Below are 15,133 nucleotides of genomic sequence, written 5' to 3'. Positions count from 1 at the left end.
GATTAATATTATTATTATTATTATTATCATTATTATTCTCCGACTTCATCTTATAATCATTATTCTATAGGTAATCTTCTTCTTCTTCTTCTTCTTCTTCTTCTTCTTCTTCTTCTTCTTCTTCTTCTTATTATTATTATTATTATTATTATTATTATTATTATAAGTTGATGACATAAAGGTTTAAATATACTACATTTAACTCGAGCCTAAGCTCCCCAGACCTTTGTACCAGCGCGGCAGAGATCAAAGCCTTTTGAAGTCGAGGTAAATGGGCTTGTTGTGTAATAGTTAGAATCGTCTATAGAAATAACTCGAATGGTTCCTTAATGAGGTCAAATAATATTCAAAGAATATTTAACCAATCTAAAGTAACCAATCTAGGGCAGTCTTGATTGACATTTGTAATGCATGGTCACAATTTACATCTTTTCAAATGGCTGGTAAGCCTTTTTTTTGTGGTATCATATTATTATTATTATTAATTATTATTATTATTATTATTATTATTATTATTATTATTATATATGAGTAGCAGTAGCACGGTGATAGTAATGAGAATAGCTTATGTAACCCTTGTGTGGATTCCATAACACACACACACACACACACATATATATATATATATATATATATATATATATATATATATATGAGAGAGAAGAGAGAGAGAGAGAGAGAGAGAGAGAGAGAGAGAGAGAGAGAATATATATATATATATATATATATATATATATATATATAGAGAGAGAGAGAGAGAGAGAGAGAGAGAGAGAGAGAGAGAGAGAGAGAGGTTTAGTATCCTAACATTTACTTTTTCTGTGTGACAAAGACAGCGTGCAATACTTTTCTGTCCTAATACTATTTTACAATGAATTTTTACCACTGCGTATCCATCACTGTGTAAAAATTCGTCGACAAATTCTCGTTATTTTTTCTCAAGGCCTCCTGTAACAACTTGACAACTCGCTTATTTTAAAGCCGGCTTCTAAACTCAATTACGCATTAACAACGTGATGTGAATTCTTATCACTTACGGCAATGTTTACCATCGTGTCAATTCAACCTTTGATGATTGACAAGTTTTGTGTACGTACTGTATAATTATGTTCTGCAACAATTCGTTCTACTTTCGTAGATCAACTTCAGTCAAGGAATGAAATGTACCTCATGTGAATTTAAACCTCGTGCAAAAGAAGGAAGTCTCGTATTTACCTCATATGTTGTTAAGGCTCAATTCTGAAGGAGGTCTTTTATTATTATTATTATTATTGTTATTATTATTATCATTATTATTATTATCATCATTAGTATTATTATTAGCAAATATATGTATACAGAAATTATGTATGGAAATTCGGAAAATAACTAAGTCTACGGGCGTAAACCAGTCTCGTTTCAAGGGCAGAACCATCTCTGTTTCTGGGAATCCTTTCTCACCTCCATCCCCTTCGGGTAGGTAGGTAGGTAGGATGAAACCCCATTGTAAACCATCTTATATTAGAAGTCCCCACTATAAGCCTGCCAAGTTTTATGCCCATAGGACCAGCCGTTTGGCCGTGATTGAATGACAGAAGGACGGACAGACATTACGCCCATTATAGTAAGATTATTATTATTATTATTATTATTATTATTTTTTTTTTTTTTTTTGCTCTATCACAGTCCTCCAATTCGACTGGGTGGTATTTATAGTGTGGGGTTCCGGGTTGCATCCTGCCTCCTTAGGAGTCCATCACTCTTCTTACTAGTGTGCCGTTTCTAGGATCACACTCTTCTGCATGAGCCCTGGAGCTACTTCAGCCTCTAGTTTTTCTAGATTCCTTTTCAGGGATCTTGGGATCGTGCCTAGTGCTCCTATGATTATGGGTACGATTTCCACTGGCATATCCCATATCCTTCTTATTTCTATTTTCAGATCTTGATACTTATCCAATTTTTCCCTCTCTTTCTCTTCAACTCTGGTGTCCCATGGTATTGCGACATCAATGAGTGATACTTTCTTCTTGACCTTGTCAATCAACGTCACGTCTGGTCTGTTTGCACGTATCACCCTATCCGTTCTGATACCATAGTCCCAGAGGATCTTTGCCTGATCGTTTTCTATCACTTAATCCTTCAGGTTGGTGCTCGTAACACTTATTACTGCAAGGTAGCTGATGTTTCTTGCACAGGCTCCAGTGGAGGGCTTTTGCTACTGAATCATGCCTCTTATTATTATTATTATTATTATTATTATTATTATTATTATTATTATTATTCAGAAGATGAAACCTATTCAGATTGAACCAGCCCACCAAAGGAGCCATTGACTTGAAGTTTCAACTTCCAAAGAATACAGTGCTCATTAAATGATAGTAAGAGGAGGTAAAGGGAATTACAAAAAAAAGGTACCACTTCTTAAGAAAAAATTAATAAATTAATAAATATGCAAATAAAACTATTGAAATGCAAAGTGAATAGTTTTATTGTAGTAATGTATTGCACCTATTCTATGAATGTATTTTGGCCTTTCCATCGTGCAAGAGAAGAAAGTCGTGCATTAACGTAATGCCCTATTAACCTTTCTTGCAAAGAAAATACTTTTCTTGCCGTAAAGTATTCTAACCATTCGTGCGGAACAAGAAGCACTAGAATTAACGTAGCGGGCTACTTACCATTCTTACGGAACAATAAGGTCATACAAGGCGAAACGCTGTTTACTTGCAAGAGATGCCCCGTTGTTGCAAGAACCAACTCGAGCCGAAGTTAACAACAGGCGATATTTACGACGCACAATGAGCCGGAATTAAGGGAGAATAAAATTCCCGATCCTACAATGGAGTAAATTGCCTCAACTCTTCTCAGCTCTTGTATTATATCAGTGTTGTTCAGCGGCGTAATTGCCCACGATACTGGAGGCTCACTTGGTGTCAGGGCTATTGAACGAATCTGGACTCGACATAAGAGAAAATGAAATCTGTTGTGCAATGGCGTTGGTTGATGTTATACTGTCTTTTGTATCTTCACTATTGTGTGGAACGTAATTGACTGATCCCAGCGGCTCAGACGACGAAGGTGAAGACATCCACACCCATTATTTATTGTCATTATTAGGAAAATATTCTCAAAATTGTATGGAACAGGCCAGATGGGACATGTAACTTATCGCGTAACCTCTCAAGGGCTAGAGATGCATTCTAATCTCTCCAGTTCCTCGTTGGACGAGTGGGTTTACGCGCTCGCCTACCGATTTGGTAGTCCGAATACGCTTCCCCGCTCTGCCAACGAGGAGTCAGGGAATTTACTTCTGGTGATTAGAAATTCATTTCTCGACATAATGTTAGAATAGTGCATAGTAACAACTACACTTCCGAAGGTATCAAAAGAGTTGGAATACCCAGATCTATTAAGGTCTACTTCTGGGGCATCAGTGTTCAGGTTCCTACGGTGGAAGTAGTCAGTATGTATGTATTTATGTATGTATGTATGTATATGTATATATATATATATATATATATATATATATATATATATATATATATATATATATATATATATATATATATATAAAATAAAAAAATCACGTGTGTATGCATGAGTATATATGTAATGAATATGTTGATAAACTAGGTAGTATATATTTACACACACACACACACACACACACACACACATATATATATATATATATATATATATATATATATATGTGTGTGTGTTGTGTGTGTGTGTGTGTGTGTGTGTTTGTGTATGCACATATACATACATATAAACACGTACATCCATACACATATTCATTCCTACATAGTATATATATGTAAGACCACCATAATTCTTGACCATATTCTCGATTATAAAAAAGTAAAAAAAAATTATATAGAAAATTATTTAAAAAAATCCAAAATCCGACCAATCTATCACAATTAATTTCAGAACCCTTCCTTTTAAGATAAGAAAAAAATCCATTAGGGAGGCAGATTTTTCACCTATTTTCTTTTTTTATAAATCTTCCATACAAGAACATCTGGTTTCTCATTAGTCCTTCGTCTGGGTAATCTCACCAGATCTTAATAACTTCGGATCAAAAGGCCAGAATGATTAGCAAAGGTCTCGCTAATTCCAATAACCTCTTAACATAACGGTTCCCGTTTAATGAATCTTCTGGGGAGATAAAAAGTGTAATTAATAACATTACGCGAAGCGTATCTTTTTTTTTTTACGCCAAGCGTCTTCCTTCCCCCCCCCCCCTTTTTTTTTTTTTTTTTTTTTTTAGTCCGAATTTTTCTCTGGTGTTAGTTATTTTCTTCTATTTTGAATTATAGTCCTTATGTTTCTGTAAAATAATATGATAAAGCTCGTAAGCGAGAAAACATTCGTTCTTTTGTTTGGACAAGTGCTAACAAGGCGCGATCCGACCTTCAGCTTACTTTTGGCGTGTGCCAAAATCTACGGTCAAATGGCGCGTTTTTTCACCACCGAAAATTAAAGTAGATATGCTATGTTTTCTTAGCAGGGTCTTAGTCATCTACCTTCTGTCATGTAAAAGACTCATAAACCTCACCTATCGTTTCAAAGACGTTCATATATCAATTTGTACTGCTGGTCCCAACATCAAATACATTGCAAATTTATGGTACCGCTTTTCTTTAAATGTCTCTGGAGGACATCATCCGAGATATTATATCTACTGTTTCATATTATTTACGGAGGTAAAAAAAAAGAAAAAAAAGAGTTAGTCCCATCACTTCTCCATTAATAAAATGAGAAGTGCACGGCCTGTTAGTTCATCGAAAATATGGTTAGTATGATTAACAGCTGTTCTTCGTATACTCACAGCCCATGAGATAGCTATACTAACCAGGTGTATGTGCACACACACACACACTATATACATATATATATATATATATATATATATATATATATATATATATGTGTGTGTGTGTGTGTGTGTGGTGTGTGTGTGTGTGTGGTTTATATGTAATATATATATAATATTCTCTAGTTCTTAAAAAAAACAAAAAAACCCAGCTATTATTTTTTTTCTTTCCCTCCAAATCATTAAAAGCAGCTTTTATTTCCACTCCCCCTCGTCACAATTTTGCTATTTCTTTTCAACTCACAAAAAAGATGATTCGAAATTGCAAGAATGGTGGTGGCAACATCCATTTCGGTCTTCATTTACAATAACTTCTCTCTATGGGAATACCCTACCTCGTCTTCACAATGAAATATAACAACTTTAATAATATTTCTGTGAATGAATATCCGATTTCTCATAACAAAAGCATAGAGGAAAAAAAAACCTTTCGTTTTTCCAATACACAGGGTGTCCATAAAGTCCCAGTACCATCACAAGTATTTATTGCTTTTAATGGTACTGGGACTTTATGGACACCCTGTATAAGTTATTCTCTGGCTGAAATTCATCTCCAACTTACTTTTAACTTTCCATTCAAATTTGTTACGGCGTCAATAACCTAGATGTTGTGACGCTAGTTTTAAGACACAATCAATCAATCAATCTCTTGATTATTATCTTCGCTCTAAAGTTTCAGCGGTGCATCATCTGACTTTATTTGCCAAAGCCCAACCACTGGGACCAATGAGGTCACGCAGCCCTGAAAAGAAAATAGAGGAAGCAAAACGGTTAGGGGAGGGTGGATAGCAAGATGGAAGAAAGAGAATATAAACGGAGGCACAGTAAAATGAATGAAAGGGTTTGCATTTGGGGTTATTAGCCCAAGCACAGGGACACTTGAGGCTGCGGAAAGAGGGAGTTGGAGGGGTTGGACAGCAAGATGGAAGAAAGGAAGTAGGAACGGAGGTGAAGTAAAGGGTTAAAACGGTGGGTGCAGCTGGGGGTCTCAGGGAGGCTGAAAACAATCGGTAATTATGGCTACAGTACACCACGTGAGGTACACTGGCTGCGCTATCTCCTACGGGGTCCACACATTCGTGTCTGGTTACTCTCCTTCAGAATTTATATATTCTTTATCTTTATATAGCTCTATTTCATTATATATATATATATATATATATATTATATATATATATATATATATATATATATATTATATATATATATATATATATATTATATATATTGCATCATGATTTCTTTTCATAGATCTTTGAAGTTGGATCTCGAGGCTTTGTAGTGACAAGCGTATCCAAAAAAGAGCAAAGAATTTGATAAGAGGTCAATTGTGGCTATTACATTTTGATATATATATATATATATATAATATATATATATATATATATATATATATATATATATATAATATATATATATATATACATATATATATATATATATATATATATATATATATATATATATATATATATATATATATATATACTTATATATAAAATTTATTTAACGATTCATAACTGCATCCCTTTTCATACAAGCTGAATTCTGGTCTGGTTGCCCATCTCAGAAACTAAAAATAAAATTATCTTTCCTCTATGTATAAGCTCCTTTTGGTTTCCTCCACCAATATCTTAAGCAAGCAGAATTCTTTCTCCAGCGATAATGAACTAAACTGAATGATCAATAAATTTTATCGATTCCTTTATACTTAATTATTTAGACTTTTCATTTTTAATCATTCAGACTTCCATGAATTCAACTTGGGTCAGATAATGAGAAATACTCATGAGCTATTTTCTCATTCCTTATAAAATACCTACATCTTGACGTTTAATCACTTCCTTAATATTTGAATATTTTTCATGTTTCATTTTTTATCTAGATTTCCACGAATTCAACTTGAGTCCCATACTAAGAAATACACACACTCCATGTTTTAATTTTTCACGAAATACATCCCACAACCTCAGCACACTCTTGAGAAAACAAGCTTCAGCAATAAAACGAAAACGAACCATCTTCCTTCCAAAGGTAAAACTGAACCGGTCAAGAATAAAGCACAAAAGAATCGGTTATAAGTAAATTTCCAACAAAAGCGCCGTCCTCCTTTCAAAGAGAGCATAAAAGGAACCTGAATCTGCTTCTCTCTGCCTGGGGGGGAAACTGCTGCATAATGTTTGGTAGCAGCCGAGTGAGAAAAGCTGATCAGGAAACCAGATGTTTTATTGAAAGAAGAAGAAGATGCGAGAGCAGCATCATCAGCCTGGCGTCCAAGAAGTAAAAGAGAGCGCGCTGGCAAAGCAGCTTTGTGGCTATTTTTTTGTTTATCGTTATTTTTTTTAGGCTGCATAAAAATCTCTCTCGCGTTCAGATAGGGCGTGATAAACAGAGAGGAGCCCGAGCTGCGCTACTTGCGATAAAGGAAACGGACGTTATTTGCCATGTGTAAACCGAACACAACGCCCACTTGCGCTCTGGGTGGTTTTAAATCATAAATCTTTTATTTCCAGCTACAAAACTATTAAAAACTGTAACACTATACCGACAACTACTTACAATATTGTTTACCATATATACGTAACCAAACACCACCAAACTAATTTCCAAATATAAATTAAAATTGAAGGTAAATAATTGCTTCCAGGGCTTTGATCACCCTGTTTCGACTGTAAGAAGTATTTATGAGTCGTATTATATAATTACCTATTTTTTATGTTAATAATCTTGTACGGATGTAACGTGATATTCACCATTAACTGTCCATCAAGCTTGCACAAAACAGTCTGTGAGAGAGAGAGAGAGAGAGAGAGAGAGAGAGGAGAGAGAGAGAGAGAGAGAGAGAGTAGTTACTGCATGACAGACACAATCAACTGGCTTTACAACACCTACATCAATCACTCATTCGTTGCTCACCAACTTTACCGACTTTATAGTTATCGTTGCAAAGCTTGTTTGGTTATGAATCTTTACATTTTTTTTTCGAATTTGTAGAGTAAAACCTTGGGATTTTTCTTTTATAGCTCTGAATATATTACAAAGGTCCTCGAGTTTCATTTACAATGTCCACGAGTTTTTAACACCGTCCTCGTGCAGTGGCAAGTTTACATCGTCTTGGAGCATAACCTACATCGTTCCCTAGATATACTGACGTCTTTCTTGGGGCTTGTTACACTGTTCTTGGGATATATATATATATATATATATATATATATATATATATATATATATATATATATATATATATATATATACACACACACACACACACACACACACACACACACACACACACACACACACACATATATATTTTATATATATAAATATATATATATATATAATATATATATATATATATATATATATATATATATATATATTATAATCTCCGGACCTATCACCACCTAGTTTTCAAGTTCTTTTTACATACACAGCCCTTGAATTTTTTGTGTGCTCTGTTCTTTGGCCTTCCCTACATCGTCCTCAAACTATTTTATTCAAATCGTTCCAGAGCTTTCCACACATCGTCCTCGGGACATTCAGTGACGTCGTTAACGACGACTTGATCTTTCTTACTCTGCATTTCATCAAGCGTTCTGTTCGTCCGTAAAGGGCCGTTGCAGCAGCATCTCTCTTCCCAGTATGGGAAATCACACATAATGGAACAGACGTCACTAATTAAGAAGTACCGAGAATGGGTTTGTTCGTGTGAGCAACCGACTTGCTTTATTCACTTCTCGGGAACTGGCGGAAGTTGCGAGGTCTAGAAGGTAGTAATAACTAATAATTGCAATTACACTTCACTTTGGTTCTCTGTATTCATCGGCTTCATCTTACTTTCATTAACTCCATCTGGGATTTCTCACTCGGCTGTTTAAATTTATTTTACTTTAACTGTAATGTTCCACTTATATATATATTTATATATATATATATATATATATATATATATATATATATATGTCATATCACTTTTCCGTGATTCATATACATATATCGAGCTACAATGTCCAATTTAATATCTAATTCGCTCTTCCTCGGAATTATATATTTTTCATATATGCTTAACCGAAGGGGAATTTTTTCTCGATAATTAGACTTGCCTGGATCGGGGCGCGAACCCAGGATCCTTTCAAATCCAGGAACGTCAGTGAAGCTTTTACCTACTACATTACCGCGAGAGGTAGTGTAGTAGGTAAAAGCTTCACTGACGTTCCTGGATTTGAAAAGGATCCTGGGTTCGCGCCCCGATCCAGGCAAGTCTATTATCGAGAAAAAATTCCCCTTCGGTTAAGCATATATGAAAATATATTAATTCCGAGGTAGAGCGAATTAGATATTAAAGGACATTGTAGCTCGATATATATATATATATATATATATATATATATATATATATATATATATATATATATATATATATATATCGGCACTTTCACAGGTTAGCTATTTCCGCACTAGCGTTTAATGTAGGATAAAAACGCACAAGCACAACTTGAATATATATATATATATATATATCTATATATATATAGATACTTATATATATTATATTATATAAGGTATGTATATAATTGATTAATAGATAGATAGATATATAATATATAGTATAGATATATATACATAGATTCTATATATAGATAGATAGATATATGTAATCTATATCTATCATCTATCTATATATCCATCTATATATCTATCTATAATCTATATCTATATCTAATTATATATATATATATGTCATATACACACGTACATAAGTGCATATGAGCAACATTCACATTCATTCCCTCTCATAACTAAGGGCTATTACTGCCACTAGCATTTAATACAGGTTAATAATCATAAAATCAGCACGCCGATGGCAGTGTGGTACACGGGACACCTAAACACAAAGTACTTCTCTCTCTCAAACCACCTCATATACTTTGGTGTCAAGTGGAAGCATTCTCCCTACGTCGGTTTGTCTCTCTCTCTCTCTCTCTCTCTCTCTCTCTCTCTCTCTCTCTCTCTCTCCCCCAGCATGAAACTTCCATCTTGATTACCAATATTCAAACTTTACACCGAGGTTTCCATGAATACACACATATACAAACATACATATATATATATATATATATATATATATATATACATATATATATGACAGGAAAGTTTGTAAAGTTTATCGATGACAGAAATTTCTACTTCGGCGACTAGAGAAGAGGCCGAGACTGTTTTGAACAGTGATAAATATTTCTAAACAATATACATACTTATACTTATACACACACTAACACAAAAAATATATGTTATATAGTATATGTATGTATTATAATATAATACATAATGTAAACACATACATATTTATATATGAAATAATAAGTTATAAATACTTGTATATATTTGTATGTGTATATATATATATATATATTATATATATATTATTATTGTGTATGTATGTATGTATGTATGTATGTATGTATGTATGTATGAATGCGTAAAGAGGTCTGACTTAAATGCCAGCAAACCAGCAACCGTACGAGCAAAAACTTTATTTAAGAATTCCTTTAAGTGAAAACACCATCTCCACCATAGTGTCTATAAAAATACTAAAAGACTCGTGTTTTGAACGCTGTGGTATTATGCCGATGAAATATATATACTATTCCGTCGATGAGAGGAAAAAATATAACTTCTTTTTTCTTACTTTTACATTACAGATGTTTTCCCTCGAAGGCAGAACTGCAATATTAAGTTATTATTTACGATGTTCAAAGGATATTTTATTTTTTTATTTTTTTATTTTTTTTTTTTTTTTTTTTGAGAGGGGGGAGGCAAGTGTTTTTTTTCCAAAACCGGTTGAGGTTCGAAAATAAGATGTTTTCATTATGTTTAGACTTGATGCGGAACGAGACCTTTTATTTTTATTATTATTATTATTATATTATTATTATTATTATTATTATTATTACTGGCAAAGTTATGTATACAAATTGATATGTATGAAAATTCGTAAAGTTAATAAGTCTACGGGCGTAACCAGCCTCGTTTCGCCCACAATTCCGGATTCGCCCACAATTCCGATTTCGCCCTCTATTCCAAATTCGCCCACACTCCGGATTCGCCCACAATTCCGAATTTGTCCAGAAGTCAGAATTTGCCCACAATTACGGATTTCCCCACAATTCCGAAATCGCCCACGTCAGAATTTGCAACAATTCCAAATTCGGCCACAAGTCTGAGTTTGCCCACGATTCCAAATTCACCCACAATTTAGAAATCTCCCACAATTCGAATTCTCCCACATGTACGATTTCTCCCACAATTCGAAATTCGCCCACAAGTCTGATTGCCCACAAGTCCGTTTTCTCCCACAATTCCCCCAAAATTCAAATTCGCTCACAAGTCCGATTTTCCCACAATTCGAATTCGCTCCCAAATCCGTTTTCTCCCACAATTCCCCCAAAATTCGACTTTGCCCACAAGTCTGATTTGCCCACAAGTCCGATTTCTCCCACAATTCCCCCACAATTCGAATTTGCCCAAAAATCTGATTTGCCCACAATTCGCCCACAATTTGAATTTGCTCACAAGTCCGATTTCTCCCACAATTCCCCCGCAAGTCCGATTTCTCCCACAATTCCCAAATAAGTCCGATTTCTCCCACAACTCCCTCACAATTCGAATTCGCCCACAAGTCCAATTTCTCCCACAATTCCCCCACAGTTCGAAATTTGCCCACAAGTCTGATTTCACCCACAATTCGAAATCGCCAACAATTTGAATTGGCCCACAATTCGAATTCGCTCACAAGTCCAATTTTGCCCACAATTCCGATTTACCCCACAATTCACCCAAAAGTCTGATTTCGCCCACAATTCAAATTTGCCCACAAGTCTGTGCCTGTTTCCGAACTTTTTTTTTTTTTTTTGTGGAGGCATTAACTTACGGGTTTTTACGCCGCACCAGAGGTTGCCTCTTCCCAGGTTTTTTTTTTTTTTTTTTTTTTTTTTTTTTGAGGTATTAACTTACGGGATTTTACGCGGCGCCAGAGGTTGCCTCTTCCCATGTTTTTTTTTTTTTATTTATTTATTTATTTTTTTTTGTGTTGGAGGCATTAGCTTACGGGTTTTTACACCGTGCCAGAGGTTGCCTCTTCCCAAGTTGTTTTTTTATTTTTTATTTTATTTTATTTTTTTATTTTTTTTTTGGTTGGAGGCATTAACTTACGGGGGTTTTTACGCCGCGCCAGAGGTTGCCTCTTCACAAGTTTTTTTTTATTTTTATTTTATATCTTTTGTTGGTTGGAAGCATTAACTTACGGGTTTTTACGCCTCGCCAGAGGTTGCCTCTTCCCAAGTTTTTTTTATTTTTTATTTTATATTTTTTGGGGGTTGAAAAAAGCATTAACTTACGGGTTTGTACGCCGCGCCTGAGGTTGCCTCTTCCAAGTTTTGTTTTTTATTTTTTTTTTGTTTTTTTTTTATTTTATTTACTTTTTTTGGTGGAGGCATTAACTTGGGACGGGTTTTTACGCCGCGCCAGAGGCTGCCTCTTCCCAAGTTAGTTTTTTAGTTTTATTTTTTATTTTATTGTATTTTTTTTTTGGTGGTTGGAAAAGCATTAACTTACGGGTTTTTACGCCGCGCCAGAGGTTTGCCATACTTACCAAGTTAGTTTTTTTAGTTATTTTTTTATTTATTTATTTTTTTTTTGGTGGAAGGAAGCATTAACTTACGGGTTTTTATCGTCGCGCCTGAGGTTGCCTCCTTCCCAAGTTTTTTTTTATTTCTTATTTTATATTTTTTTTGTTGGGGGTTGGAAGCATTAACTACGGGTACGCTGCCGCCGAGGTTGCCTCTTCCCAAGTTTTTTTTATTTTTTATTTTATATTTTTTTTGGTTGGAAGCATTAACTTACGGGTTTTTACGCCGCGCCAGAGGTTGCCTCTTCCCAAGTTTTTTTATTTTATTTTAATTTTTTTGGGGGGCGGTTGGAAGCATTAACTTACAGGTTTTTACACTGCGCCAGAGGTGCCTTCTTCCAAGTTTTTTTTATTTTATTTATTTATTTATTTTTTGGTTGGAAGCATTAACTTACGGGTTTTTACGCCGCGCCAGAGGTTGCCTCTTCCCAAGTTTTTTTTATTTTTTTTTTTTATTTTTTTTTTTGGTTTTGAAGCATTAAACTTAGTGGTTTTTACGCTGCGCCAGAGGTTGCCTCTTCCCAAGTTTTTTTTTTATTTTTTATTTTAAATTTTTTTTTGGTTGGAAGCATTAACTTACGGGTTTTTACACCGCGCCAGAGGTTGCCTCTTCCCAAGTTTTTTTTAATTTTTTATTTTAATTTTTTTTTTTGGGTTGGAAGCATTAACTTACAGGTTTTTACACCGCGCCAGAGGTTGCCTCTTCCCAAGTTTTTTTTTATTTTTTATATTTATTATTTTTTTTTTGGTTGGAAGCATTAACTTACGGGTTTTTACGCCGCGCCAGAGGTTGCCTCTTCCCAAGTTTTTTTTATTTCTTATTTTATATTTTTTTTTTGGTTGGAAGCATTAACTTACGGGTTTTTACGCTGCGCCAGAGGTTGCCTATTCCCAAGTTTTTTTTTTATTTTTTATTTTTTTTAATTTTAATTTTTTTTTTTTTTGAGTTGGAAGCATTAACTTACAGGTTTTTACACCGCGCCAGAGGTTACCTCTTCCCAAGTTTTTTTTTTTTTTTTTTTTATTTTTTTTTTTGGTTGGAAGCATTAACTTACGGGTTTTTACGCCGCGCCAGAGGTTGCCTCTTCCAAGTTTTTTTTTATTTTTTATTTTATATATTTTTTTTTTGTTGGAAGCATTAACTTACGGGTTTTTTACACCGCGCCAGAGGTTGCCTCTTCCCAAGTTTTTTTTTATTTTTTATTTTATATTTTTTTTTTTGGTTGGAAGCATTAACTTACGGGTTTTTTACGCCGCGCCAGAGGTTGCCTCCTCCAAGTTATTTTTTATTTTTATTTTTTTTTTTGTTGGAAACATTAACTTACCCGGGTTTTTAGCGCGCCAGAGTTGCCATCTTCCCAAGTTTATTTATTTTATATATATATTTTTTTGGTTGGAAGCATTAACTTACGGGTTTTTACGCCGCGCCAGAGGTTGCCTCTTCCCAAGTTTTTTTTTTATTTATTTATTTTATATTTTTTTTTTTTGGAGCCATAACTTACCCGGGTTTTTTAACCCGCGGCAGGCTGCCTCTTCCCAAGTTTTTTTTTTTATCTTTATTTTATATTTTTTTTTGTGGAAGCATGTTAACTTAGGGTTTTTAGCCGCGCCATGAGGTTGCCCTCCTTACCCAGTTTTTTTTTATTTTATATTTTCTATTTTTGTTGGTTGGAAGCATTAAACTTCACGGGTTATTACGCCGCGCTAGAGGTTGCTCTTCCCAAGTTTTTTTATTTAGTATTTGATTATATTTTGATTTTTGTTGGGTTGGAAGCATTAACTTAGGGTTTTACGCCGCGACAGAGGTTTTGCCTCTTCCCAGTTTTTTTTTACATTTTTTATTTTATATATATATATTTTTTTTGTTGTAAGCATTAACTTACGGGATTTTACGCCGCGCCAGAGGTTGCCTCTTCCCAAGTTTTTATTTATTTATTTATTTACCTTTTTTTGGTTGGAGGCATTAACTTACGGGTTATTGCACCGCGCCAGAGGTTGCCTCTTCCCATTTTTTTTTCTTTTAATTTAGAGCCAGAGATTGCTTGTTACCCAGATTTTCTTGTTTGTGGAGGTGTTGTTCTTTTAGGTCTTGGCTGTTAGGTGCTTGTTCATAAGCATCTCGTGTTCAGGGTTTTGACCACAAGTTTCATCCTTCATGTCATCATTCGACGGATCATCTGTTTGGGTTTCATGACTCATTGCAATTTCAGATTTTCTGTTCTTCGCTTTCTGCTGTCCTGCATCTCCAGTTATGATGTCCTCCAGCATCTGGATTAAAACCTCCCAGTTCCTCTTGTAGTCGTTCCTCTCATGTTGGGCTCTGTAGTGCTCTTTCCATTGCTTCTCGTCTCTTTCGCAAATGGTTTCCACAATTGTACTGTCGTGCCTTAGTGCAATTTGTTCAAGGTGGAAATTCCTTTTGGCAATTCCATGTAGAAGTGTCGTTAACATATATCTGTCCTGATTCATCAAAGCTTCTTGCTGTAATCTTTGTCTTTCTCTGACTCGTTTTTGTTCTTGGATCATGTTTTCTTCATAAGTCTTGCACTTTACCTTCAAGATCTTGCACTCCTCCAACAAAT

General features: G+C 34.5%; 2 protein-coding genes across 2 annotated transcripts in view; one reads left to right on the top strand and one right to left on the bottom strand.

Annotated features, from left to right (window-relative positions):
• LOC135213568 (adenylate cyclase type 2-like) overlaps positions 1 to 15,133 on the top strand; it is a gene marked incomplete in the record, with an annotated part of 801,033 nt that overhangs the window by 305,663 nt on the left and 480,237 nt on the right.
• LOC135212313 (trichohyalin-like) overlaps positions 14,450 to 15,133 on the bottom strand; it is a 2,565-nt gene continuing 1,881 nt past the window's right edge. The window contains exon 1 of the mRNA XM_064245731.1: positions 14,450 to 15,133. This exon is cut by the window's right edge and continues 1,881 nt beyond it. Coding sequence (XP_064101801.1) covers positions 14,634 to 15,133 — 500 coding nt within the window. The 3' untranslated portion in view covers positions 14,450 to 14,633.

Source organism: Macrobrachium nipponense, chromosome 19 (genome assembly GCF_015104395.2).
Source record: "Macrobrachium nipponense isolate FS-2020 chromosome 19, ASM1510439v2, whole genome shotgun sequence".
NCBI lineage: Eukaryota > Metazoa > Arthropoda > Malacostraca > Decapoda > Palaemonidae > Macrobrachium > Macrobrachium nipponense.
Note: the sequence above shows the minus strand (reverse complement) of the source record. Positions and strands in the feature narration are given on the sequence as shown.